Below are 23,035 nucleotides of genomic sequence, written 5' to 3'. Positions count from 1 at the left end.
AAGAATTCTCTTTGAAACTACCCCAAAGCAAACGTCTGATTGATTTTTTCTCGAGAAAATTACCAAAATACCCTTGTAATTTGTGGAATTCCCCAAAAAACTTTGCAAACTTCAAAAATTACCAAGATACCCTTGTATTTATTTTTTTTATCTTTATTCCTTTTTTATTGACATTAATTAAGATCTGGTTTTGAGTGCGTAGCATGTAATTAGGTACAAATTACCTCGCTAATAAGGGCAAATATTATGTCTAAAAATAATGACGCGATTAATCTCCTAAGCCTACTTAACAACTCAAATTCTAGTTTTAGCATCTTGTATTGATAGACAATCAAGTCTTCGTAAGAAAAGCTACAAAATTCACGTCTTTCGAGAAATTTAATCGCAAGACCATGGGACTTTTGGAAAAATTGTAGAGCATTTTGGGAATTTGTGACAAAATATATTGAGGGGTGTTAGGGAATTTTTGAAATTTGAGGAGTATTTTGGAAATTTCCAAGAGGTCGCTGAAGAGCTCCATCCTCTAGTTGGCCATCATCCGTGCTCAGCAGACGGTTGCAGATTGCAACTCGCGGTGACCATCGACGTTTGTCTGTGAGAGAGAGAGAGAGAGTGCTGCCAGTGGATCATCTTCTGTGATCTGCGCATGAGAGAGAGAGAGAGAGAGAGAGAGAGAGAGAGAGAGAGAGAGAGAGAGAGAATCATGCCCACTGCCGGCCAGTGCTTTGATGGATAAATGCTTTCAAGAGGGTTCATTAGAAGGAGCCGGCCTTGCTCTGGGAGCGCTTTCCCTTGTTTGCACACACAATTTCAAAAGGAGTAGCTGAGGCATGAGAGTAATTGTGTAAATGTATGTCTGCATGCACGTGCACGCCAAAAGCTGTGATCCGAGAGGAAGCACTTGGGCTCGCAAAGGGGAGCCCTAGCTTGAGCCGTCAGAGCAAGCTTATTAGTCCCACAGACTGGGATACATAGGTGAGATTGCCATTACCATAAGTTACAGATTCTCACCCCCATCTCCATAGTAAAGGTCACCCTCTTGGATCTGCACTGCCCGGCTGCGAAAATGGAACATGGAGCAGGCTTGCATTCAACCTCTGGATCTTGTGGCAGAACCCCACATTCATGTCATGCATATGTGGTGCTTGCAACTCATCTGCATCGCTAAGGCGGCCACTTGCCTTGTGTGTGCCAGGTAGCCCAAGCCCCTTCATCATCATGGAAAAAGATTTGTGAGGAGGTTCACCAACATAGGCACCTGCTGGGGTAGTTCCTGGCATGATTGGGCCGGCACCTCTTGCCGGAGTGCTGCCATAGCTAGGGTACTCATTAATGGATCTCCACTCTTCAATCCAGTAGTAATTGTGATCGAGGTAGGCATGGTTGAAGAAGCCCACTTCTGTCATGCTATTTTCTGTTGTACATGAATGGCTAGTTGAGTTTATGGAATCAGTAGTGCAAGAAGGAATGAGAGAGAGAGAGAGAGAGAGAGAGAGAGAACCCACCTAGTTGCTCAGAACCTTCTAAATATTGCATCGATTAGAACCTTGTCGAATGTTGATTCTTGTGCTCTAGAGTTTAAGACTGTTGCTCTTATGTTGGTTGCTCTTGCAACTGCGAGTAGTTTACGCACTGGCCGTTGTGCATCAAGACACATGGTCTACCCATGGGCACACACTCTCTACATGATGTTCCCATCGACATTCAGTGTTTATGCGGTGCCAATCCCAGCCTCAACATAGTTGCCGAGTGGAGATGCCATCCGAGCATATGCTGCATCTCTGCTCCTGATAATGCAAGGTTGGACTTCATACCAGCTACTCTCTCTCTCTCTCTCTATCCACATGCTTGGCCATTCAGTGGCTTCGTACCCTCTCTCTCTCTCTCTCTCTCTCTCTCTCCACCTGCGTGGGCATTCCTCAATGGCTTGAGAAGAAATGGGGGAGGGATTCAGGGTGAAGCTACAGGTTGGGCTGATGCGAGGTTGCTTCCTCGCGTCGTCTCTCTCTCTTTCTCTCCGTAAAGTATCCTCAATGCTTCGTACCTGCCACGGTGCCACCTCTCTCTCTCTCTCTCTCTCTCTCTCTCTCTCTCTCCCCACATGCTTGGCCATTCAATGTCTTTATACCTGCTACTCTCTCTCTCTCTCCCCCCATCCACATGCTTGGCCATTCAGTGGCTTCGTACCCGCTAGACTCTCTCTCTCTCTCTCTCTCCCCACCTGCATGGGCATTCCAAATTAAGCATCCTGAATGGCTTGAGAATAAATGGGGGAGGGATTCAGGGGAAGCTACCTGATGAAGGATTTTTTGCCACGTGTCAGCCTGAATCTCTCCTCCCTTTATAATAGTATAGATATAGATGGCCATAGCATGCAAAGTTAGGAAAAAAGAACAGAAGAAAGGAGAGCGCCGTCCAGAGAGAAAGAAAAGAAGAAGAAGAAAAACAGAAGGAAGAAGAAGGAGGAGAAAGAAAGAAAAGAAGAAGAAGAAGAAGGAAAGAAAAGAAGAAGAAGAAGGAAACGAAAGAAAAGAAGAAGTAGAAAAGAGAAAAAAAAAAGGGGGAGTTTTTTAGGAATTTTGCTCTCTTCTTTTTTGGCATTGAAGATCTTGAGGAGCAGTCTAAGAATAGTAAGCGAAGGCAATTGAAGAAAGCAAGAGCAAGACAGTTATATTCATAGAATCACAAAGAGAAGTGTTGAAGAGCTTTTCTTGGCGATCGAAGACGGAGAGGAGCTTGTTATGAAAGCAAGCAAAGAAGAATCGAGGGAGCAGTTATGCTCATTACAATCATCGATGTTTGTTATTGTCGTCGATGCTCTTTTCTTTAGATAATTTAATATCAGTCATTATCATCATCAGCTATTAGTTACGATGATTACTGGAGCTATTAGTATCTTCTATTTTTTCTCTCACACACCTCTCACAGCTAGGGGCCCCGTGCCTTCCGGATTCACATTTCGGACACATATATCCCGACAACGTCTTAAGCCACGCCCAAACACCTAGCCTTGGCATGATTAGCCATCCTCATGCATACATTTGATTTAGCTACTGCTTTAACACCTATTTCCTTCATAGCATCCTCCGTCATGACACAAACCTTTGCTCCGCCTTCTACATATGCATGTACTTGCATCCTCTTTTCAATAACCGCATCCACCAGAGGAAGGACATCTTCCGGGCTACCCACTCTCAATGTCATGTTTTGCATTGCATGCACATTGCCCTTAGCTTTTGGCAGCCTCGTATTGACGCTCGTAGAACATTGTCTTTGCAGCTTAGTATTCAAAGCCAGCAATTGACCAAAGGTAATGTAGCCTTCTGATTTAGAACATCGTTTACTAGGTCGTATTCGGGGTAGCCACGTCCTAGCTGAAAGAAGTAGTCGCCATTAGCCAATGGCATGGCTACTGCTAACTTTGCCCAGCACACTTCAAAGCGATCCAAAAACAAACTGAATTCTTTGTTGGGGTTAAGGCCTATGTGCCTTGACCGGTCGCCCAGGTCATGGGCGCCCGCCCACTGTTACCCTATACTTATAGTGAGTATAATGTATAGGGGGAGCTGCCACTTTACAGTCTCCCCACCCACATCATGTGTGTGTCTCCTTCTCTCTCTCTCACTCTCTGTCAGTGGTGCTCCCCGATCCCCTTCAATTGGTATAAGAGCGTAGGTGCGCAGGGAGCGCGTGTGTGCACAGTCACGACGACAGCGGAGAGCCAGTTTCATTCCCGAAATCGCGTCCGTGCGCGAGCACACTTTCAAGAGTGCAAACAGGGTTTTGACTTCGGCATCGGCAAATTCAGCTTTTCGAGAGTGTTTCCATGAGGTGTCCTGGTGTTTTACCCCCTTTTCGAAGTCATTCGAGCCATCAGAAACCTCATTCGAGCTACGGTTGAGGAGCTGCATTTTTCAGCCCTCTTTTGGCAATTTATGCTGCGTTTTTGGATCGAAACGGAGGTTTTTGGCATAGCTTTCACACCCGGACTCGGATACATGTGATCCAGGAGTCTACCTTGGGGTTTTGGCACGCTCCGGATGCGCTCGTCATATCAGAATTTTAAAATTCTGAACGCTGAATTTTCTGCAGCAGCAGTTGTTTATTATGCGTCGAGGATTCAACACATGGTTTGCTCTCAGATGTGAGAGTGATATTTGCTGCAAGTTTTCTCACAGGTGGGAGGATACGATGTATGCCTTATGTGGTTTGATGCTCAGGGAGACTAATGTGATTGCATTTTGAGCTCGGCAATGTATGCCTCGAGCATGCTTTTGGCAGTCACAGGTAGAGAAGGAGACACACACACGATGTGGGTGGGGAGACTGTGAAGTGGCAGCTCCCCCTATACAGTATACTCACTATAAGTATAGGGTAACAGTGGGCGGGCGCCCATGACCTGGGCGACCGGTCAAGGCACATAGGCCTTAACCCCAACAACCTCCCACTTAAAGGCCAGTGTGCCTTTAAGCAAGATCTACTAGTGTACAAATAATAGAAGGTGAGAAATTCTCTCAACCTATGCCCACTGACTCTCGATGAGCTAGTGCATCCGGCTCTACCGATAGACAAACATCCCACTGCGGAAGCCACACAGAGCTAGCTCGAAGCTCTGCAAATAGTCTACAAGAGCTCATGTACTCCTGCAAGTATCGGTCCAATACCTGCAAATCTCCCCTATGCTCTATGCCGAGATCAATCATCGAACAACTAATCAACCCTGCTGCAAATGCTCCCACTGCAGCTGCTATGTCGGGCCTCGATATCAGCATCTCGTACATGAGGACACCTAACGTTGATGCAACCCTGGCAACCTCTGCCACCTCCAACTCAGAACTCAACTCATGGCAATCCTGTCCCCTATCATAGAGACCATGGCACTCTGACTCCGAGCTCTGGAGTGACTCCTCGTGCCCACCACATATCACATGTGTACCAAGAGTATCCATATGTCCTGAATCTGCATCAAGCTTTGGCATAAGCATATCAAGAAATGACTCCACAATAGTCGACATCTTTGCATCCATGTGAGTCATCTCTGTCATCACCTCTGATGACTCGTCCTGCTGTGACTCACTAGATCTGTCCCGCTCTACCTGTGCATCCGTAGACGCAACCTGCACAACAAGGTCACTGCTCTGCACTCCATGCAAAGCATCCTGCAACCCACAAGCAAAAGAGACTCGCCTGCTCTCTCGCTTTCTACCTGGCTGCATGATCACAGAGACAACACCGTCTCTCGCGTGATCCACATGCAATGGGTAACCTGTACCACTCCTGGCACCTCTCGTAATCACTAGCAAACCCAAACGCATCACAAAATCTCGCTCTCGTAGCGAAATCTGACATTCACAATCTCTAAGCTGACCAATCGAGATCAAACTCACTGTCAAATCTGGTACATAGCGCACATGTCGTAACAAGTAAGATGCACCACTCGGTAATGACAGTCTCACATCTCCTGCACCTGCTATCGCATGCACCGATCCATCGGTCAAACGTACACTACCTAGCATCCCGCTAGAGTAGCTACAAAACCATGCACGATGCGGCGTGACATGAAACATAGCATCTGCGTCTAGCAACCACTGCGAAGGGAGTGCACTATCCACATGTATAGCATCTCGTGCATAGCTCGAGGTAAAAGTGACATCCCCGTCACTAGTATACTCCGACACTACATGTGCCTCAACTGTCAAAGCAACTGAGTCCATGGCATCACTACATATATCTCTGAGACTGCCATGTCTCCTACGATGTCGCATACGACAAAAACAGCGCTGTCTAACGTGTCCAGAATGACCACAATACCAACATGTCACCTGTCAGCGTGCTCGTGAATGTACATGTCTCACACGAGTCCGTGATGACTCAGATCTATCACACATATCATGTAATCTGCGCCAAAGTGCTCTCGAAGTAGTCTCATACATAACAAGAGCATATACAGATTCCGCAAGGTGCAAAGAGAGTGTAGATAGTTCCATCTCCTCTAGCTCCTGCCACTGATCGTCAAATATGTTTGAAGGTCTACTTGCATCACCACTCAATGGTCGATGCAACCCTCGTTGTGTCAATGCATCAAGTATACACTCTCTCCATGCCGCAAAGTCTGACCCATCAAACATGCGCGTCTGTGAGAGGTCACAATCTGATCGATCACCTGTCTCTGTCATGAGCACAATGTAGCAAACTAGAAAGCAAAACCACCTCACCAACAACACCTGGAAACTGTCTACAAATATGGCCAAAAACACAATGTAAAACCTGTGAGACACACTCCAAAATAGAGCTCCCGCAATGTCAATTCAAGCCTCGCATGCTCTAGTATCACACTGCAATCTGTGAGCTAATCACCAAGCCCACACTGTGCGGTATCGATGCATACATACGCACAAATCTCCCACCTGCAGAGAACACCGCACACAAATGCTGAGTGCAACGCGCAATCTCTACCTAGATCACATAAATGATACACATAAAACTCCTGGGAAAATTTCGCCAGAGTTTCGACGCACAATGGCCATCAACACAAAATAACCATTGTCCTGCAAGCTCAATACAATGAGCAATCAATGGGCATCAAACTACACTCAACATACATGCATAAGCTCTGCAAAACTATGGCAAACAATGCTCGAGATCACAAGACTCTCCCACCTGAGAGCAAACCACTGTCTCAAGCAAAGAAAGATACACAACTCCTCACTCTTGCGAGAGTGGATACAAAAACACAAAACTGTGTACAAACTGACAAAACCTGTCAAAGTGAGAGTAAACACTCGATCACAAACTATGGCGAGAATCTGGGAAAAATCCGACAGAATTTCCTCTCAAAACTGAGCAAAAAACTCAAGTACAATCTCTACCATAAACCATAACACTACTCAATGCCAATGAGTAGAAATGCCAAAATGGCTCCACATTTTCACATACAATGGCAATCCGCACTCAACGTACATCAACGGAGTGACTGCGCATAAGCAAACGCCAAAAGATTTGCAATCCGGAAACTTGATCAATGCGAAAACAATGCTCTCAAGAGAGCTCACTGGCACTTGAAAGTGCTCGCCAAAATGCATGTATAATGGGCATCAACCATGCGCCATAACCATATGCAAACCATCCACAAGGATCATGAATCCAAGCACAAAATCACTGCCAAAGTATCCTGTGAAAACCAGTGAAAGAAGCTCCATCTGTGTGCTCCAGAAACCTGCGTCTCTCAAGAGACCGCTTCGGTGGTGTGTAAACGCCTCCGTACTTCGTTGCCCAAGTCTACCAAAAAACCCTCAAATCACAAGCTTAAAACAAGCTGCAATTGCATCTTCAGCTCAGAATTTATGCACTCAACTTCAAGCATCTCCTGTGCTTCCAAAAGTGCATCAAACTCGCACACAATGCGACAACAGATAATATGGAATTTCTGTATACAGTCAGTCTGAGCTGAATATCAGTAAAACGGTGAGGAATTTGCAAAAAGTTTCTTCTGCAAAGTTGTAGACCACGTCGAAACGGATGGGCAAAATGGACAGAATTCTCAGATCTGCATTCTACAAGGAGAAAAACAAATCTGAAAACTGTGCTGCTGTGCACACAGTTTTAGGGCAGCACCTTCATTCTTCACTTAAATCTTGTTTGAATGCCTTCGGTTTCGTATCCATATTGACCGAAGGATGTCTCTTTATGGAAATCATGTAGGAAACGCGCCTATAGAGCCGGCCAAGTTTGCCCCGGCTCACCTTCTAGAGCTTCGTACCAAATTCTAGCGTTTCCACGCATCATCAAAAGAAATGTCTGCATTTTACAATCCTCATTCGGCATACGCAGTGATAGCATATATAACTCAAAATCTACAATTCACTTCTCTAGACTCTCATCACCTGTGAAAATTGGTCCATAGCTTGAGACGCCATGTTGACCAAAAACTGCTTCTTTACACTTAATCAGGAGCAATTAGTGTGCTCCTCCATGGGGGCACCAGAAGATGGAGAGGGGGAATGAGGAACACACCCAGAACACAAACAGTTGCCTCACTATAGTCTAGGATATACAAAACACCCCAATCCACTCAGAAAACACCTTCAAACAAGTCACTCGCACAGCCGACCATTTGCACACAACACAATGCACACACACACTGATAGAACACCACACCACATACACATTCCATCGTCATTCGTCTCTATCCTCACACCACACACACCAATACTCTGAGTCGCTCTCTCCACAAACAAGAACCGCTGGTTCGGGTGGGCACACACTTCTACCAGCTGACACCGCGGGCAAAAGACACCTGTTCCCGCGCCTATTCCGACATCAGCACGCATACACTTTTCGACGCTTGCTCCAACGCGTTTTTTGACGCTATATCGATTTCTGTACCGGCGGTACTTGCAGAAAACAAAATTGCGGGCTTTCTTTGCACATTTCTCTTCTTCTTGCACCTTTTCTCAAGCTCTCTCCTTCCTCACCTCTAACAGATCTGGTGTGAAACAAGCTGTCGAAAGTGCTAATCTTGCTTGTCGGTTAGCCCATAACACTCACGTGAGATTGTTTTCATGTTTACTTGTAGATTTAGGGTTTAGGGTTTAACTTTGTGTTTGTGTGTGCGTTTTTGCAGGTTCCAGGACGTTTATAACTTCTTTTATTGCTCAAATAGGACGAATGTGAGTGCCCAAACCTGCATATTAAATTTATTTAAATTAATATGTATAATAATACAATAAAATTTAATGCTTTAAACTTTCAATGCTTTAAAAGAAATTATGGTTTGTGATGTGAATTTTCATTTTGAATTATGGAAAAATCTTATTCTGGTTTATGAAAAATGTTGTTTTGAAGAAATTTCGTTTATGTTTAAGGTAAGTTTAGGTTAGGTTATGTTAGGTTATCTCACACGTTAGGTTAGGTTAAGTTAAGCTACACTAGGTTAGGTTACACGCTAGGTTAGGTTAGGTTAGGTTATCTTATACGTTAGGTTAGGTTAAGCAAAGCTATGTTAGGTTAAGCTACATTAAGTTAAGCTATGTTTGGTTAGGTTAGGTTTAGGTCAAGCTACGTTAGGTTAGGTTATGTTAAGTTATTTTATACGTTAGATTAGGCTAAGTTAAGCTACGTTAGGTTAAGCTACGTTAGGTAGGTTAGGTTAAGCTACGTTCGGCAATACGGCAATCCATAGAGCTTACCCACAGCGCATATTAAAAACAACACAATGGCGACCCGTTCGTCAATACGACAAGCAATAAATCTTACCCACAACGCATATGCATTGTGCGCAAGCTCTATGGCTTTCCATATTGCCAACGACTCACCATTGTGTTGCTTATATGTTTGCGATCGGTTTTCAAGTCCTAAAATAGCTAAGCAGCCTTGAAAATAACACAATGGCGAGCCGTTTGGCAATACGGCAAGCCATAGAGCTTGCCCACAATGCATATGTATTGTGGGCAAGCTTTATGGCTTGAAGTATTGCCAAACGGCTCGCCATTGTGTTTTCTATATGTCTGCAAGCGCTTTTCAAATCCTAAAATAACTAAGCGGCCCTAAAAACAACACAATGGCAGGCCTTTTGGCAATACGTCAAGCCATAGATCTTTCTTACAATGCATATGCATTGTGGGCAAGCTTTATGGCTTGTTGTATTGCCCAATGGCTCTTCATTGTGTTGTCTATATGTTTGCGAGCAATTTTCAAGCGCTAAAATTGCCTAGTGTCCCTAAAAATAGCACAATGGCAATCCGTTTGGCAATACGACAAGCCACAAAGCTTTCCCACAAGGCATATGCATTGAGGGAAAGCTCTATGGCTTGCCTTATTGCCAACAACTTGCCATTGTGTCATAAAATATAATATCTAACTTTACCAAATGATTTTGTCATATTAAACTGATCATTTAATGTGGGAGAATAAACGGGAACAAGAGTTAGAATAGAGACATGTGCTTCTAAACCTGTCTCAACACAGGACCAAAAGGAGAGATGGTTGCATCTCAATAGGGATCCAAAAGGAGATGGTCTATCAAAGAGCAATGTGCAATAAGTGCTTCTAGACTTACCTCAGCAGGGGACCAAGAGGAGAGATGGTTACGTCTCAATAGGGGTCCAAAAGGAGGTAGTCTATTAAAGAGAAATGTGCAACTAATGAAGCTTAAAAGACCTTAGGGTTAGCTTCATTAAAGACCTCCAATGGTTAGTGTTAAAAAACCTTTGAACTTAAGCAAACTAGAGTTGAGCTTGAGGTGGGAACCCGACCTAAACTTAAGCAAGCTAGGGCTGTGCTTGAGGTGGGAACCTTAAGCAAGCTAGGGTTGTGCTTGAGGTGAGAACTCCACCTAAACTTAAGCAAGGTAGGGATGTGCTTGATTTGGGAACCCGACCTAAACTTAAGCAAGCTAAGGCTGTGCTTGAGGTGGGAACCCTACCTAAGGTGCTTGTCATGCTTGATGACTAAGGTACTTGTCACATTTAATGAGGAAGTTGCTTGAGAAGCTTCCTATGCATGGGGGGTAAGATGCTTGAGTCAAAAAGAGAACCTACTCACTTAATGAGGAAGTTGCTTGAGAAACTTTCTATGCATAAAAATCTCAAAGTTAGGGGAATTCTAAAAGAGCACATGGGACACATGTCAGACTCTCACTAAGCTTAACCACATGGTGTGCTTGAATGCTATTGTTTGGGCTAAAGAGGGGTCCAATGAGATTCTACTTCCATCTAACAAATATCTAGATATTTTCAAGCTCTATCTCTCTAAGGGGTAAGGAGGACACTTGTCAAAACACTACCCATATGCTTGATTGCATGCTGGATGTGATTGGCTAAGGGGAGAGGGGTCCAATGAGCTTGTAGCAAGTATAATTTTCACCCAAAACAAGAAAGGTGGGTGCTAGGGGGGTATACTCCACACACACACTCATTTGCAAGGCTATTCTCACTTTGTGAAAGTTGAGGAACACCACCTCCTTCTCCAAGCTTGTGAGAGTGAAAGCCTACACCAACACTCTTGGATATGGAATGAAAATCCAACCAAGAGCTATGCTTCAATGATTAAGCTTGCCATCTTCTCTATATTCATTACTATGCTATTATATATGCTAGCAAGAAGAGTAGTGATAAGTGAGGAACTATTTCTTTCTCCTATGGAATGTTTCTTCTTTCTCTTCCCTATCCTCATTCCCCGCTAGCTCTCTCCACCTTCAAAGGTGTTTAAGGCCTTGGGACTGAGGTTTGGGATAGTTAATTATTTCTACAAGTTTATGTTATGCTTGTGATGCATGAAGCTTACCATCTTCATTGCATCATGTAGGTCACAAGGAACATAAAGATTGTATTGTACCAAGTCTCTCTTGATAGGAGAAACTATAATACAAATGCCTACAAGTTTATGTTATGACTGTGATGCATGAATCTTTCCATCTTCATTGCATCACGTAGGTCAAAAAGGAACACAAAGATTGTATTGTACCAAGTCTCTCTTGATGGGAGAAACTATAATATGAATTCCTATTGGAGGGGGGACCGGCTCCATATGAATCCAGTCCTCAACTATTGTCATGTTCTCTAAACTGTCTCTCTCTCTCTCTTGAAAATGTATTGTTCATGTCAAGTTAACTAAGTACCATGTTTATGTTGCTACCATCAATTAATTTCACCCGCTATGCTCACAAAGTAATCGCTCAAAAGTGCTTCACCTAATTTCCTAATTCCGCTACTCTCAAAGTTCATAGGCCATTTCCATTACATTGGTATCAGAGCATTAGGTTTCTCTTTTCTTGCTTAAGAAGAGAGGTCCTTAAGTAGCCTATCAATGGTTGAGTTTGTTACTTATATTAGGGTAAGCGGGACTGAGATCTATTATCGGTTTGTTGAGCCCATTATGTGGGATATGGTGCACACCTCAGGAGCTTTGGTCTTAATAATGGAGTCTTTTTAGACTTGCATACGGCTTTACCATTATTGAGCCATAAGAAGTCCAAAAGGAGCTATCCCTTGGCAACTTCTCTATGTTAGGACTCACTCCACTACTCTCTATAATTAACCAATTTGAGCCGTGGGTGTAGATACTTAACTGCCTATTTTCAAAGTCTAAGAGGAGTAGCAACTAAGGTTTTGGATTGCCAAAGCATACACTAAGTAAACACATAAGTTCAATTAACATGGTTGACAATAACCAAGAGAGCAGAATGAACATTGATAACTTTGATTTTGCACATGAAGGTGCTAATGATGATGCCCCCATGTTTGTTAATTATCTTGTTACTAGGTTGCAACAAGCTATTGCCAACCCCTCTTTGCAAGCCGAAGTTACTCAACAACTTCGTGCTTATGGGATTTTCTTTCGAGAGAGAGCTTAGGAGGCCTCTTGGTGGGACCCCCAAAAGAAGACTCTCTCCCATACGAGAGGAGGAATCCAAAGAACAAAAAAGTAATAACTCTCAAAGTTCCTCAAAAGATATGGTTCCATGAAGATGGTGGTCTAGACAATCGCCAACTCCTCCTAAGAGTAAATGGTTAACCCGTAGTCCTTCTCCTCGTCACTCTAAAAGGGAAGAGAGGAAACAAAGGAAGAAAAGGGCAAGAAAGAGGTCACCCTCTTCTCCTTCTTCTTCACCTTCCTCCTCTACCGATGAAAGCTATGGCTATTCTCCTACAGAATACAAGATGGGAGGACATCGCAAATCTTACCCTGCATGGCGAAGGTCACAAAAGTTAAAGAAGTTCAAAGAGAGAGGAAAGAGTATCTCTTTTCTCACCTATGATGGCATCTTCGGTGCTACCGATAAAGTATTGGCCTTCATCCAACAATTTGATGCAGCCTTTGGAGACCTCCAAGATACACCATGTAGCTATGCACTTCCAAAAATCGGCTCATCAATGGTGGGCTAGCCTTTGTGGCAACGGCAAAGCCCCAAAGACATGGAAAACTCTACGAGTTTCCATCATGGAGCAACTCCTTGCAAGTGATGCAAAGGACAAAGTGCTTAACAAATGGTGAATTTTAAAGCTTCTCTCTCATGAGTCTATCCACAAATATGTGGACAAGTCTGGGATTTACATCTCAAGACTACTATCTTTCAAAAGATATACTTTGCCGTGCAAAAGAAACAATTTTGTGCGAGATTACCCAAAGAGATGGCCGAGTATGTCAACTCTCAACGGCCTAGTTCTATCACCAAAGTAATCCACCACACCATGGTTGCTTCACGTATCAATTTCCAACAAAGGGCTAGATGGAATGTCAAGGCCATGGAAAATAAAGACAAAAATGATGCCAAGGGGAAAACCAATGCCCAAAATTCTTACAAGGCTATTCCAATAACAACAACAATTGGTCCAAGGAGAAGGGAGTTTACAAAGGTAAATATAAACTCTCTCCTAAAGAGCTAGAAGCTTTTAGTAAGGACCACAAATGTTTTAAGTGTGGGGAGCAAGGCCATGGTTATCGTCCTTGCCCCAAGAGAATTGCCCGCAATGAGACTCCTAGAGTCTCTATGTTTGAAGCTCCAAAAGAGGATGCTCATTGCCAAGGATTTCGCCTTTCCTATGCTTGGGGAAAGATGCAAGAGCATGATGCCATTATTTTTTTTAACCCTAGTTCAACTCACAACTTCATATCCATGGATTTGACTACTAAGCTAGGCATACAAGCCCACAAGATGGGAGATGCATTGAAAGCCAATGGAGCTATCAAGGGGCAAGATGTCTCAGTTACTTCTTTCATTGGAAAATTAAGGCTTCATGTCCAAAGCTATTTGGACAAAAAGGATTTCTTCATCTCCCCTCTCAAACATGAGAATGTTATCGTTGGGGCACCATGGTTTAAGCACATGGCTTCCAACATGAAGTTCCTTGAAAGGAGAATCTATTTCACTACAAGGAAAAGAGCATGTACATAGATGCTAATGAGTTGGGGAACACCATATCCCTGTAATAAAGGAAATCAAGAGGAATTAGAGTTGCCTAATTTTCTAAAAGAATTCCAAGATGTTTTCATTGATGGCATCCCTAGTGAGCTATCTCTAAAATGAAGGATGATGATTGTTAGCAGTCGGACACACCCTACGGAGAAAGATTGCTTGATGGAATATTATTTTTTGTAATTATTCTTTAATTGAGAAAACCCGACATTTTACCTTTGTAAGTAGTGGGGCTTGTAGAAGCTTCCAGATTGTATCCCATTTTTGACATTTAGATTGAGTAGATGGTTAAATTGGAACATTAGGGTTTGAGATTGTAAGGTATTTATGTTAACCCTCACGGCTCACGGACACCCCATCACCTACGACGGACGTGTATTATGTATTTGGTAGAGTCAGGTACCGGGCTTGTAGGACCAATAGGAAAAGGGTAAGAGTGATCGTCGATGAGAGGCGCACTCTAACTGGGACATTCAAGGGATTAGTTGGCTAAGCATGGGCCCCCAAGTGTGAATGGGGTGAGCTCATATAAAAGCCAACTAAACCTAAAATTCACTCATTCTCTCATTTGTGCAATAGAAGAGTGCTCTTGCTCCATCTCCATCTCCATCTTCTTCTTCTTCACCTCCTTGTGTGTGTGTATGTGTGTGTGTGTGTGTGTGTGTGTGTGTGTGTGTGTGTGTGTGTGTGTGTGTGTGTGTGTGTGTGTGTGTGAGAGAGAGAGAGAGAGAGAGAGAGAGAGTGCGATCGAGCATTGCGGTGGCACGACGCCAGTGAAGCGGTTGAGCGCGACGTAGCAGTGTCTCCTTCTTCTTCGCGGCGAGGAATCCTCCACGGCAGGAGCATAGAGCGGTGAGTGACACACCATTGCCCTCTTTTGATGTCATAATAATCAATATCTAATTCTCCTAAATGATTTTCTCATATTAAACTGATCATTTAATGTGGGGAAGTGCCAAGGGAGAAAAAGCTAGAATATTGGTTAAGTTAGCAGACCGGCCACAGTAGGGATCCAAAGGAGGGAAAATAGGGATCCAAAGGGGGGGCCATCTACAAAAGAGCCATGTGAAACAATGGGCCAAAAAGACCCTAAGGTTCAGCCCATTAAGACTTCCAAAATGCTAAGGTTCCAAAATTCAAAGGTTGTGTCCAAAGGTCAACCCTAGGGAAAATTGGATGCTTTGTGTGTGCCCTAAAAGTCTTTCTACATCCCTACATGGGAGGGGGCGAGCCCCAAAGCTAGGGGATGAGAGAGAAAGCCACACACACACACACAGGCTCCCTTTACACAAAGGGAATGAGGGACACATGTCAGCTCCCTAGGCCAGATGCCCACAAGGTGTGCCCAATTCCTATTGGAAGACCCTTGAAGTGGACCAATGAGAATTAAGCTAGAGTAAATCTAGTTTAATTAATTTAAAAACATTTAATAAAAGAAACCAATGAGAATTAAGTCTCCTAGAAGACTATTGGGCAGTCTCCCAAGGGGTCCAATGAGCATTTAGGAGCCCCATGGCTTGCCTGATTCCTATTGGCCAGGAGGCAAAGGGGTCCAATGAGAGTTTATTTTAATTATTTAATTACCTAAAGCTCTCACAAAAGGGGAAAGGGGGACACATGTCTAAAGGCTATCACTTATGCTGCTTAATTCCTATTGGCTTGACCCGGGGAGGTCCAATGAGGCAAAGGCCAGACTTATTTAGCAGCTAGGGCTCGCCCAAGAGAGAGAGGGGGCTGATTTTTGCTTGGCATTGACACACACACTCTCACACTTGACCATGTGTGAAGGGAAACTACTCTATCTCCTCCCAAGCTTTAATGGAGAGCTCATCACCTACTCCAAGCTTGTGAGATAGAAGCCTACATCAACACTCTCTTGGCATGTGGATGCAAATCCAACCAAGAGCCAAGCTTCAATGCATGCTCATCTTCTCTACCAAGCTAATTACTAAGCTAAGCTATGCTAATATGAGTGATTATGTGAGGAGATGTACTTCTTTCTCGTAAGTTACTTCTTTTTCCTCTCAATCTACTCTCATACCCTGCTAGCTCTCACCATCTTCGAAGGTGTGTGAGGTCTTGGGTCTGAGAACGGGGATAATTCAAGTTGTGTTTGATTAAGTGTTTTGCTTGGTGTATGAAGCTTCCATCTTCATTGCACTAGCTAGTCTTGAAGGAACACAAAGAATTGTATTGTACAATGTCTCTCTTGATGGGAGAAACCATAATACAAAGCCTTTTGGAGGGGGGACCGGCTCCATGCAAATCCGGTCCTCAACTGTTGTCAATAGCTTAATTGCTCTCTCTTTTGAAAGTATTGTCGATGCTATCTAACTAGGTGTTATGCTTTTTGTTGCTCTCTCCACCCAAGCACTCTTGTAATTCTCATTAGGAATCAACTCTAATGAAATGCCCACTATGTTCATGCTAAATTCCGCTACACATAAGATTTTAGGCCATTAAATGTTACATTTGATCTTACTAGTTAAGCTAGTTGTGTGCTTGGAGCCGTCTGTGGCTCGCACACAGTGTTGGGCAAGTCCCTTGCTTCGACAGTGCGGCAAGGAGCGCACATTTTTGGCGCCGTTGCCGGGGAATCGCCCTGCACTAAGCCCAAGAGGCACTTTGTGCTTCTCCTATGAGTTGTTTGTAGTAGGAAAGAAGAGGAAGAGGAAGAGGAATGAGTTATTTTTCTGCAAGTTGTTAATTTCTGTATTGTCTGCAAGTTCTGTGATTTCTGCATAATGTTGTGTTTTCTGTTTGCACACAGTCTTTGCACAATTAGTAGTTGTTAGCTTGTTTGTAGTGAATGAATAAGTAGGAAGGCAGTTAGCAATTTCTGTTTGCACACAGTCTGTACACAGTTTTCTGTCAAGGTTTGCCTGCACACAGTATTTGCATAGTAAGGTAGTGAGAGAGGAAGTAGGTGGATAGTTAGCCCACTGTCACTAAGCAATTAGCAGAGTGGTTAACAGATTAGTTAGTAGATTAGTTAGTGGTTAGCAGCACTGTTAGTAAGTAGATAAGGTAGTGAGCTGTCTGTGAGCTGCTGACAGAGAGGTTAAGTAGGTGTTGACAATGTGTGTGGCCAAGAAAGGGTCACCTAAACCGCGCCCGATTGCCGCCTTTAAAAAAAAAAAACAAAAAAAACAAAAAATAAATAAATTAAAAAAAAAACCGAAAACATTTAAGCGTGAGTGACTGGGGGGCTACACTAAAATTTTGATCGGGATCGGGATCATTTCCAGGATCATTTCCCTAAGCCCAAGCCCAGGCCTCAGGCCTCAGTCTTATGATGTATACTAGACTCACTCTTATATATATACCCTATCCCCTCAAGAGGCAATGAGAGCATGTGGGGCAAGTACTCCACTCTCCTCGCTTCTCTTCCCACTTACACCCTTAGACTTTCTAATTTGGGCCTAGTTTCCTACTAGAAATTGATGGTTTTAGGGATTCCGAGGGCATAAAGTGACCAAACGAAGGGCTGTAAAGCATGGCACGTCCCTCTGACCGAGACGCTCGTTTTGAGCTATCATACATTCTATTCTATAGCTGGGTCAGAAAAAAAAGGACCAAAAAATAAAAAAAAATAAAATAAGAAAAGACTTGGGTTGCAAAACACCCAAAATTACTAGGTGAGCAGCCTTCACGGGCACTCACTGACACTTCTAGGGAATCCAAGTCATATGAACCTATGCTCTGGACGAGTGTTAGAGCATGAGCATATTGGTAGTGCCTCCATTTACGCGGGCACACATTATTCCTCCACCCTAGGTTCTGGACCTTCGGTCGGGACTCAAGGTAGCGCGACCCAATATCCTCATATCGCGTCTAGTGATTCTTCCTCTGACTACGAAGTCATGGAGGGGTATCCTACACCAAACCCTGATAGTTCAAGTCAAGACATGCATGCCATGGGCCCACAACCCGGGTCTAGTGTGTTTAGCCGCTTAAAAGAGACCCTTAGTAGAGCTACTCGCTCCGAACATGCGGTTAATGAAATAAATGAAGGGAGTGGGGAAGTAAATTCGTCATTCATGCCTAAAATAGACCTTATGCTTCTTGAGAGTGTGCATGTGAATGTTCCATCCACTGCACCTCCTGATCCTTTAGGACTATCTCCCTCTGAGGTTTTACTACCCGATAGTAGGAGTCTTGCCGAAATACAAGAGATCGAATGCTATATGCAAGCAACAAGGGAGAGGAAAATTGAGAACCTACGAAGGCTAGAACAAAGTCGAGCCCTGAAAGCAAAGGCTCCTATGACAACAATCATGCCAGCCGAGCAACCGAGTGCTCCCAAGGTAGCAGTCACGGAGGGGCAAGCGATGGGGAGCAATAATGCTTCCACTTCGAGGGAAACCTCCAGCACGCCAGGCCTAGATGGGATATTCCTAAACGAAAATTGGGAGTATGACCTACAAGCAGAAGCTTTAACTGATCGGTACACAGGACACACCTATCATGTGGGTTGGTTAGATGTTCTAAAATCCACATCGGGTGCTACTAGCATAGATGAGCAACAACAGAAAGTCTGTGATGTCCTCCATAGGATTGTCGAGTTAGAAAGACAGAACACAGGGATCAACATGCCTTCAACAGGCCTAATGAGATTCTTGGATACGGGAAAGGCCAACCAACCAACCCTATCACAAATGGAGACTCCCTCAGTGAGCCCCATTGATCCTCCATATGTTGTTTCGCCAGGAGCCTCAGTACAATCTGAGCCCACAAGTGGCAGCTTTACCTTCTCAGATCTAGCTCATCTTTCTCTTAATGACACTACGGCTACCATGCATATCCCAGTGGTGAGCATGACAAGAAGTACACCATGGAGTTCATTTGTTAACATTGCGCCGATGCCTAGTAGCACAGTGCCCCCAACTATACCTACATGTATGTCTCAATCGTGTGCACCTGTCGTACCTCAGCCTCATGTAGCTCCTACACCTCCGATTATTACAAGAGCTTACAATCCACAATGGCATTATCCGAGCTCTTATACAAGTGGAGCCATGCCATTTAATAATAACATGCCATATCAGGCACCCCCTATGCCTAGGGCCACGCCTGTAAACTTTGGACCACTGTCTGGTACACCACCATACGAAATATGGGACCCAAGAGCCGCGCGTATGCCAAGGCCAAGGCCAACTCCCATCTCACATGTGGTTCCAGGAGCACATACACCCATTATACCTGCTCAAATAGGAGATTTGGCAGCATTTGCTCAAACTATCGGTCGCTCTATTGCGGAAAACATACGTAGTGCACCTGATAGAGAGCCTAGGAGCAAGGCAGTTCAAGTAGCTAAGCTCACACATAAATTCAGTGGAGACGGAGATGCTAGAAAGCATATGGAAGTCTTTGAACATGTGTGCGATTCCTTGGAAGAGCACAATGAGCTACATAAGTGTAAGGCTTTGAGTTTGACCCTAAGCGGAAAGGCTGGAGATTGGTATAGAACCTTAAGAGTAGAAGAGAAAACGATCTACTCTACTCTTAGGAGACTGTTCTTAAAAGAATACATACGAGAGGGAGTACTTTGGGGTGTAGCCTCTCAGCTCCACAAAGCCCAACGAGAAGAAGGTGAATCCGTGAGAGACTTCATTAGTCGCCTAAAGAATTTGAATTCTCGATGCAATCCAAACGAGCGATTCAACAACAACCAATTGCTCGATAGATTCATTAGGGGACTACGACATGAAAGTATCTATAATGGCCTAGTCATTAGAGGTATCACTACTTGGGAAGCAGTCACCATGAATGCAATCCAATTGGAGGATAATTTAATGATTGTAGGAGAAAGAGTGTCCGCCGAGCCGAAGTCTAGTAGCTCACAAGAGTCGGGGCATGAGCCAATGAAGATAAAGCCAATCGTGAAAGAGCAAACAATATCTGAGATGAATTTGGCAGATCTCACCAAGGACATCCAAGAAAGCCTTAGGGGTAATCGTGCTCCACAAAACACTCATATGTATCCAAGAAGGGAGCAGCAATGGTGCTCAATCTTCTTGGGCCCACATACTACGAGTGAATGCCCTACTTTCAGAGTAAAGTTTAACGGGACTTGTAACGTGTGTGGTAGGTATGGACATCAAGCAAAGGATTGCCTAATGCTTAAACGCATCATGGAAAATAGACTGCCTATAGCTTGGGCAGACTCACCTCGAGTTCCTGCATTGATGCCTACCCCACCCATGGAGCAACAATTACCATTACAGCACATGGTCCCTAGAACCCAAAATGTGGTCCAAACCACACCGTTGCCACCTCCAGTGCTAGGACCGCAACCCCCTCATCCAAGAGTTACACCTATGAACCAAATAGGTTGCGAGTCATCTAGTACTTATGTAGATTGCGAAGAGGACATAGACTCTAGTATCACCTATGGAGTCGACATGCTTGAGGAGTGTCCCATGTACTATATGGAAGACCATTGGGGACAAATCAAACCGGTATATCAAGCTACTGCGCTAGCAACAAGAGGCCAAAACATTAATAGTTTTGCCAGGAGACCACCTCTTCAGTGCTACGAATGTGGTGGACCACATCGAGTAGCTGAGTGCCCCATTAAAATGCAAAAGAATGTTGCACTAATGCAAACAAGTCAAGGGAGTGCATTGGCAATGCCAATACTCATTTGTAATAGTTGTGGCATAGATCATTTGATCGCATAGTGTCCTAACAATCCAAACGCACCGAAAATCACACCATTGAACTTAATAGAGATTGTTGATGGGACACCACCAACTATAAACATAGCACCAGTGAATGCACTCACATGGTCGATGCTCCAAAAGCAAAATTACATCCTCGAAGAGAGAGATGCTGCATCCATTGGCCGAGCGAGAAAGAAGAAAACACGAAGAAAGAAATCCCTTAATGCTTCTAGCTCAAAACCTAGTTCAAAGACTAACATTGGGACAGGAGAGGATCCCGTGTGTATGAATGACCCTGAGGATGACTCAGATTCGATAGAGACCATGAAGACCAAAACTATTACTACAAAGGAAAAAGCCAGTGAGGAGGATCACGAGAGGGAATTACGATGAATACCAAAAGAGTATTCAAAGTTAAACCACCCAGTTGCGAACCCCCAAGATAAGCCACGAGAGACAAAAAATGAGGATTGCAAGAGAAAGATTGGAACCTATCCAGACCCAACAGTGGAAATTGAACGAGTCCAACAACTGAGGGGTTTGGTGGAAGAAACTCAACGAACATTAGAACCTGAACCCAAACATATCCAGATGTCGGACACAATGTTTCCCACACAAGTTCAACCTCACAAGAACTATAGGCCGTTAGCTATACCCAGTATCATTTGGGAAGAGAGTGAGGGTAGGACATCTGAAAGTGGACACACACCTTTCCTACTAGAGAGAATGTTTGGTGAGGGAATGCCCGACCCCCTTGAGGAAGTGGAGATTCCATCTTCACCATTCTCTTTTCAGGGTCCTACGTCCCACAAGATGCCATTAAATATTGCCAAACTGATGGATTTCATGTCTTCAGAAGTTAGAACCACCATCATGTCCAAACTATATAAAGACCCCGAGCTAGTCTCAGCTCTTCGAGCCTTCCTCAATGGAGAATTACAGGCCGGATTACCACAGTTTGCACATATGAACAAACCTGACTCGGTAATGAATGATGACGAACATTTAGCACCACCATCTGACCTAGCGGGACATGAATATGTAATTGAAGTACCCGTTAACAAGTTGGGGCAATACTTTGAAGGTGATGAATCTAATGCTACTCTACCAATCACTACTAAAGGATTAACTGTAAAGGGGGTCCTTGACGGTGGTGCGGGAGTCAGCATGGTGACAAAGAGTTGTTGGGAGTCTATGGGGCGACCTCACCTTGAAGCCACAAGCGTAGTGGTAAAAATGGCTAATGGATCTATTGTTACGCCTATTGGAATGCTACAGGATCTCAGAATCAAGGTCTTGGGACACAAGGTAAGGCAGACTTTCATTGTTATGGATTTTTCCAAGCATCCTATGTCATTTGAGATGATCTTAGGGCGTCCATTCATGAGGGAAGCAAAAATGGTGCATGACTGGTCCAAAAACCACGTCTACTTACAGTTCCAAGACTCTGTCATTCGAGTTGATCTTTTAAGTGGTCGAACGCATCCTCTAGAAAATAAATTCATCATTGATAATCGATCAGACACAACAATTTACTCAACTCCATTACAGTATTGTTACACGTGTAACGAAGACACGGATATTGGGGAGAACTCTCCTTATATGGATATCCTACCCGGAATGGCCGAGTCAGACAATGTCGATTGGGTACACCTAGCGGCAACTATAGATACATGGGGAGCTAGAGGAACAACCTGGGTAACACCAGATGGGGAAGAGATACCACACATTGCACCAATAAACATGTTAGGTGTAGCGCATGTAACATCCGATGATAAGAAAGAGGCACACCTACCTGAGAGTGAAACTGATGATTCCTCAAAGGTTTCAGGCCAATACACATCAGAAACGGAATCTCAGGGAGAAATGGATTCAGAACCTGAGGAAACATCGAGTGAACCAAGTATAGAAACTGAACACTCAAGGCCTAGTACGACCATCTATGGTAATTTATATGAGAGTGAAGAAGATACAAGCGAAGACCTATCAGGCGAGTCGAGTTCAAACATTTACCAAAATCAAAACCTTAACAAGAAACAAGGGTCATATAAGAGACGACGATATCGAGCAAATGTGAGAGATAGGATAAACAAGGAAAGATCTACTGCAGAATGGCTTAGCTATCTAGGGGCATGTGATGCTCATCGAAAGCTAGTAGACAATTGGGGTGAACATCTCCAGAGTGTCATGTGGTGCAGCCCGCGACCCATTGACCTCGCTCAATTGGAGGTTACAGAGCCGAAATTGAGTCGAACTATAAGAAGACGTCAAAATCGAGAGTTAGCTCAACAACAAAAGGAGGCAGAACTAAAAGAAAGGTCTCTGTTAGGACAAGAACCTGCTGACTTACATACAGCTCCTGAACATTTTAAATCTTATACCACGGGAGAGCGAAAGGTTGTGTATGCCAAAGCCCAACGAATACCTACCAATGGAAGCAATGGAGTCTATGATG

The 23,035-nt window shown here is 44.0% G+C and overlaps 1 protein-coding gene across 1 annotated transcript; it reads right to left on the bottom strand.

Moving 5' to 3' along the window:
* Positions 1-305: 305 nt before the first annotated feature.
* On the bottom strand, positions 306-1,981 carry LOC147443571 (uncharacterized). Its single transcript, XM_086527683.1, has 2 exons — positions 1,506-1,981; positions 306-1,414 (listed from the first exon to the last, which is right to left on the bottom strand). Exons 1-2 carry the CDS (start codon positions 1,534-1,536, stop codon positions 1,032-1,034), a joined length of 414 nt encoding a protein of 137 aa, XP_086383809.1. The 5' UTR covers positions 1,537-1,981; the 3' UTR covers positions 306-1,031.
* Positions 1,982-23,035: the final 21,054 nt, after the last annotated feature.

Source organism: Adiantum capillus-veneris, chromosome 13 (assembly GCF_014529385.1).
Source record: "Adiantum capillus-veneris isolate H3 chromosome 13, ASM1452938v2, whole genome shotgun sequence".
Taxonomy (NCBI): Eukaryota; Viridiplantae; Streptophyta; class Polypodiopsida; order Polypodiales; family Pteridaceae; genus Adiantum; species Adiantum capillus-veneris.
This window is presented reverse-complemented; position numbering and strand designations above follow the sequence as displayed.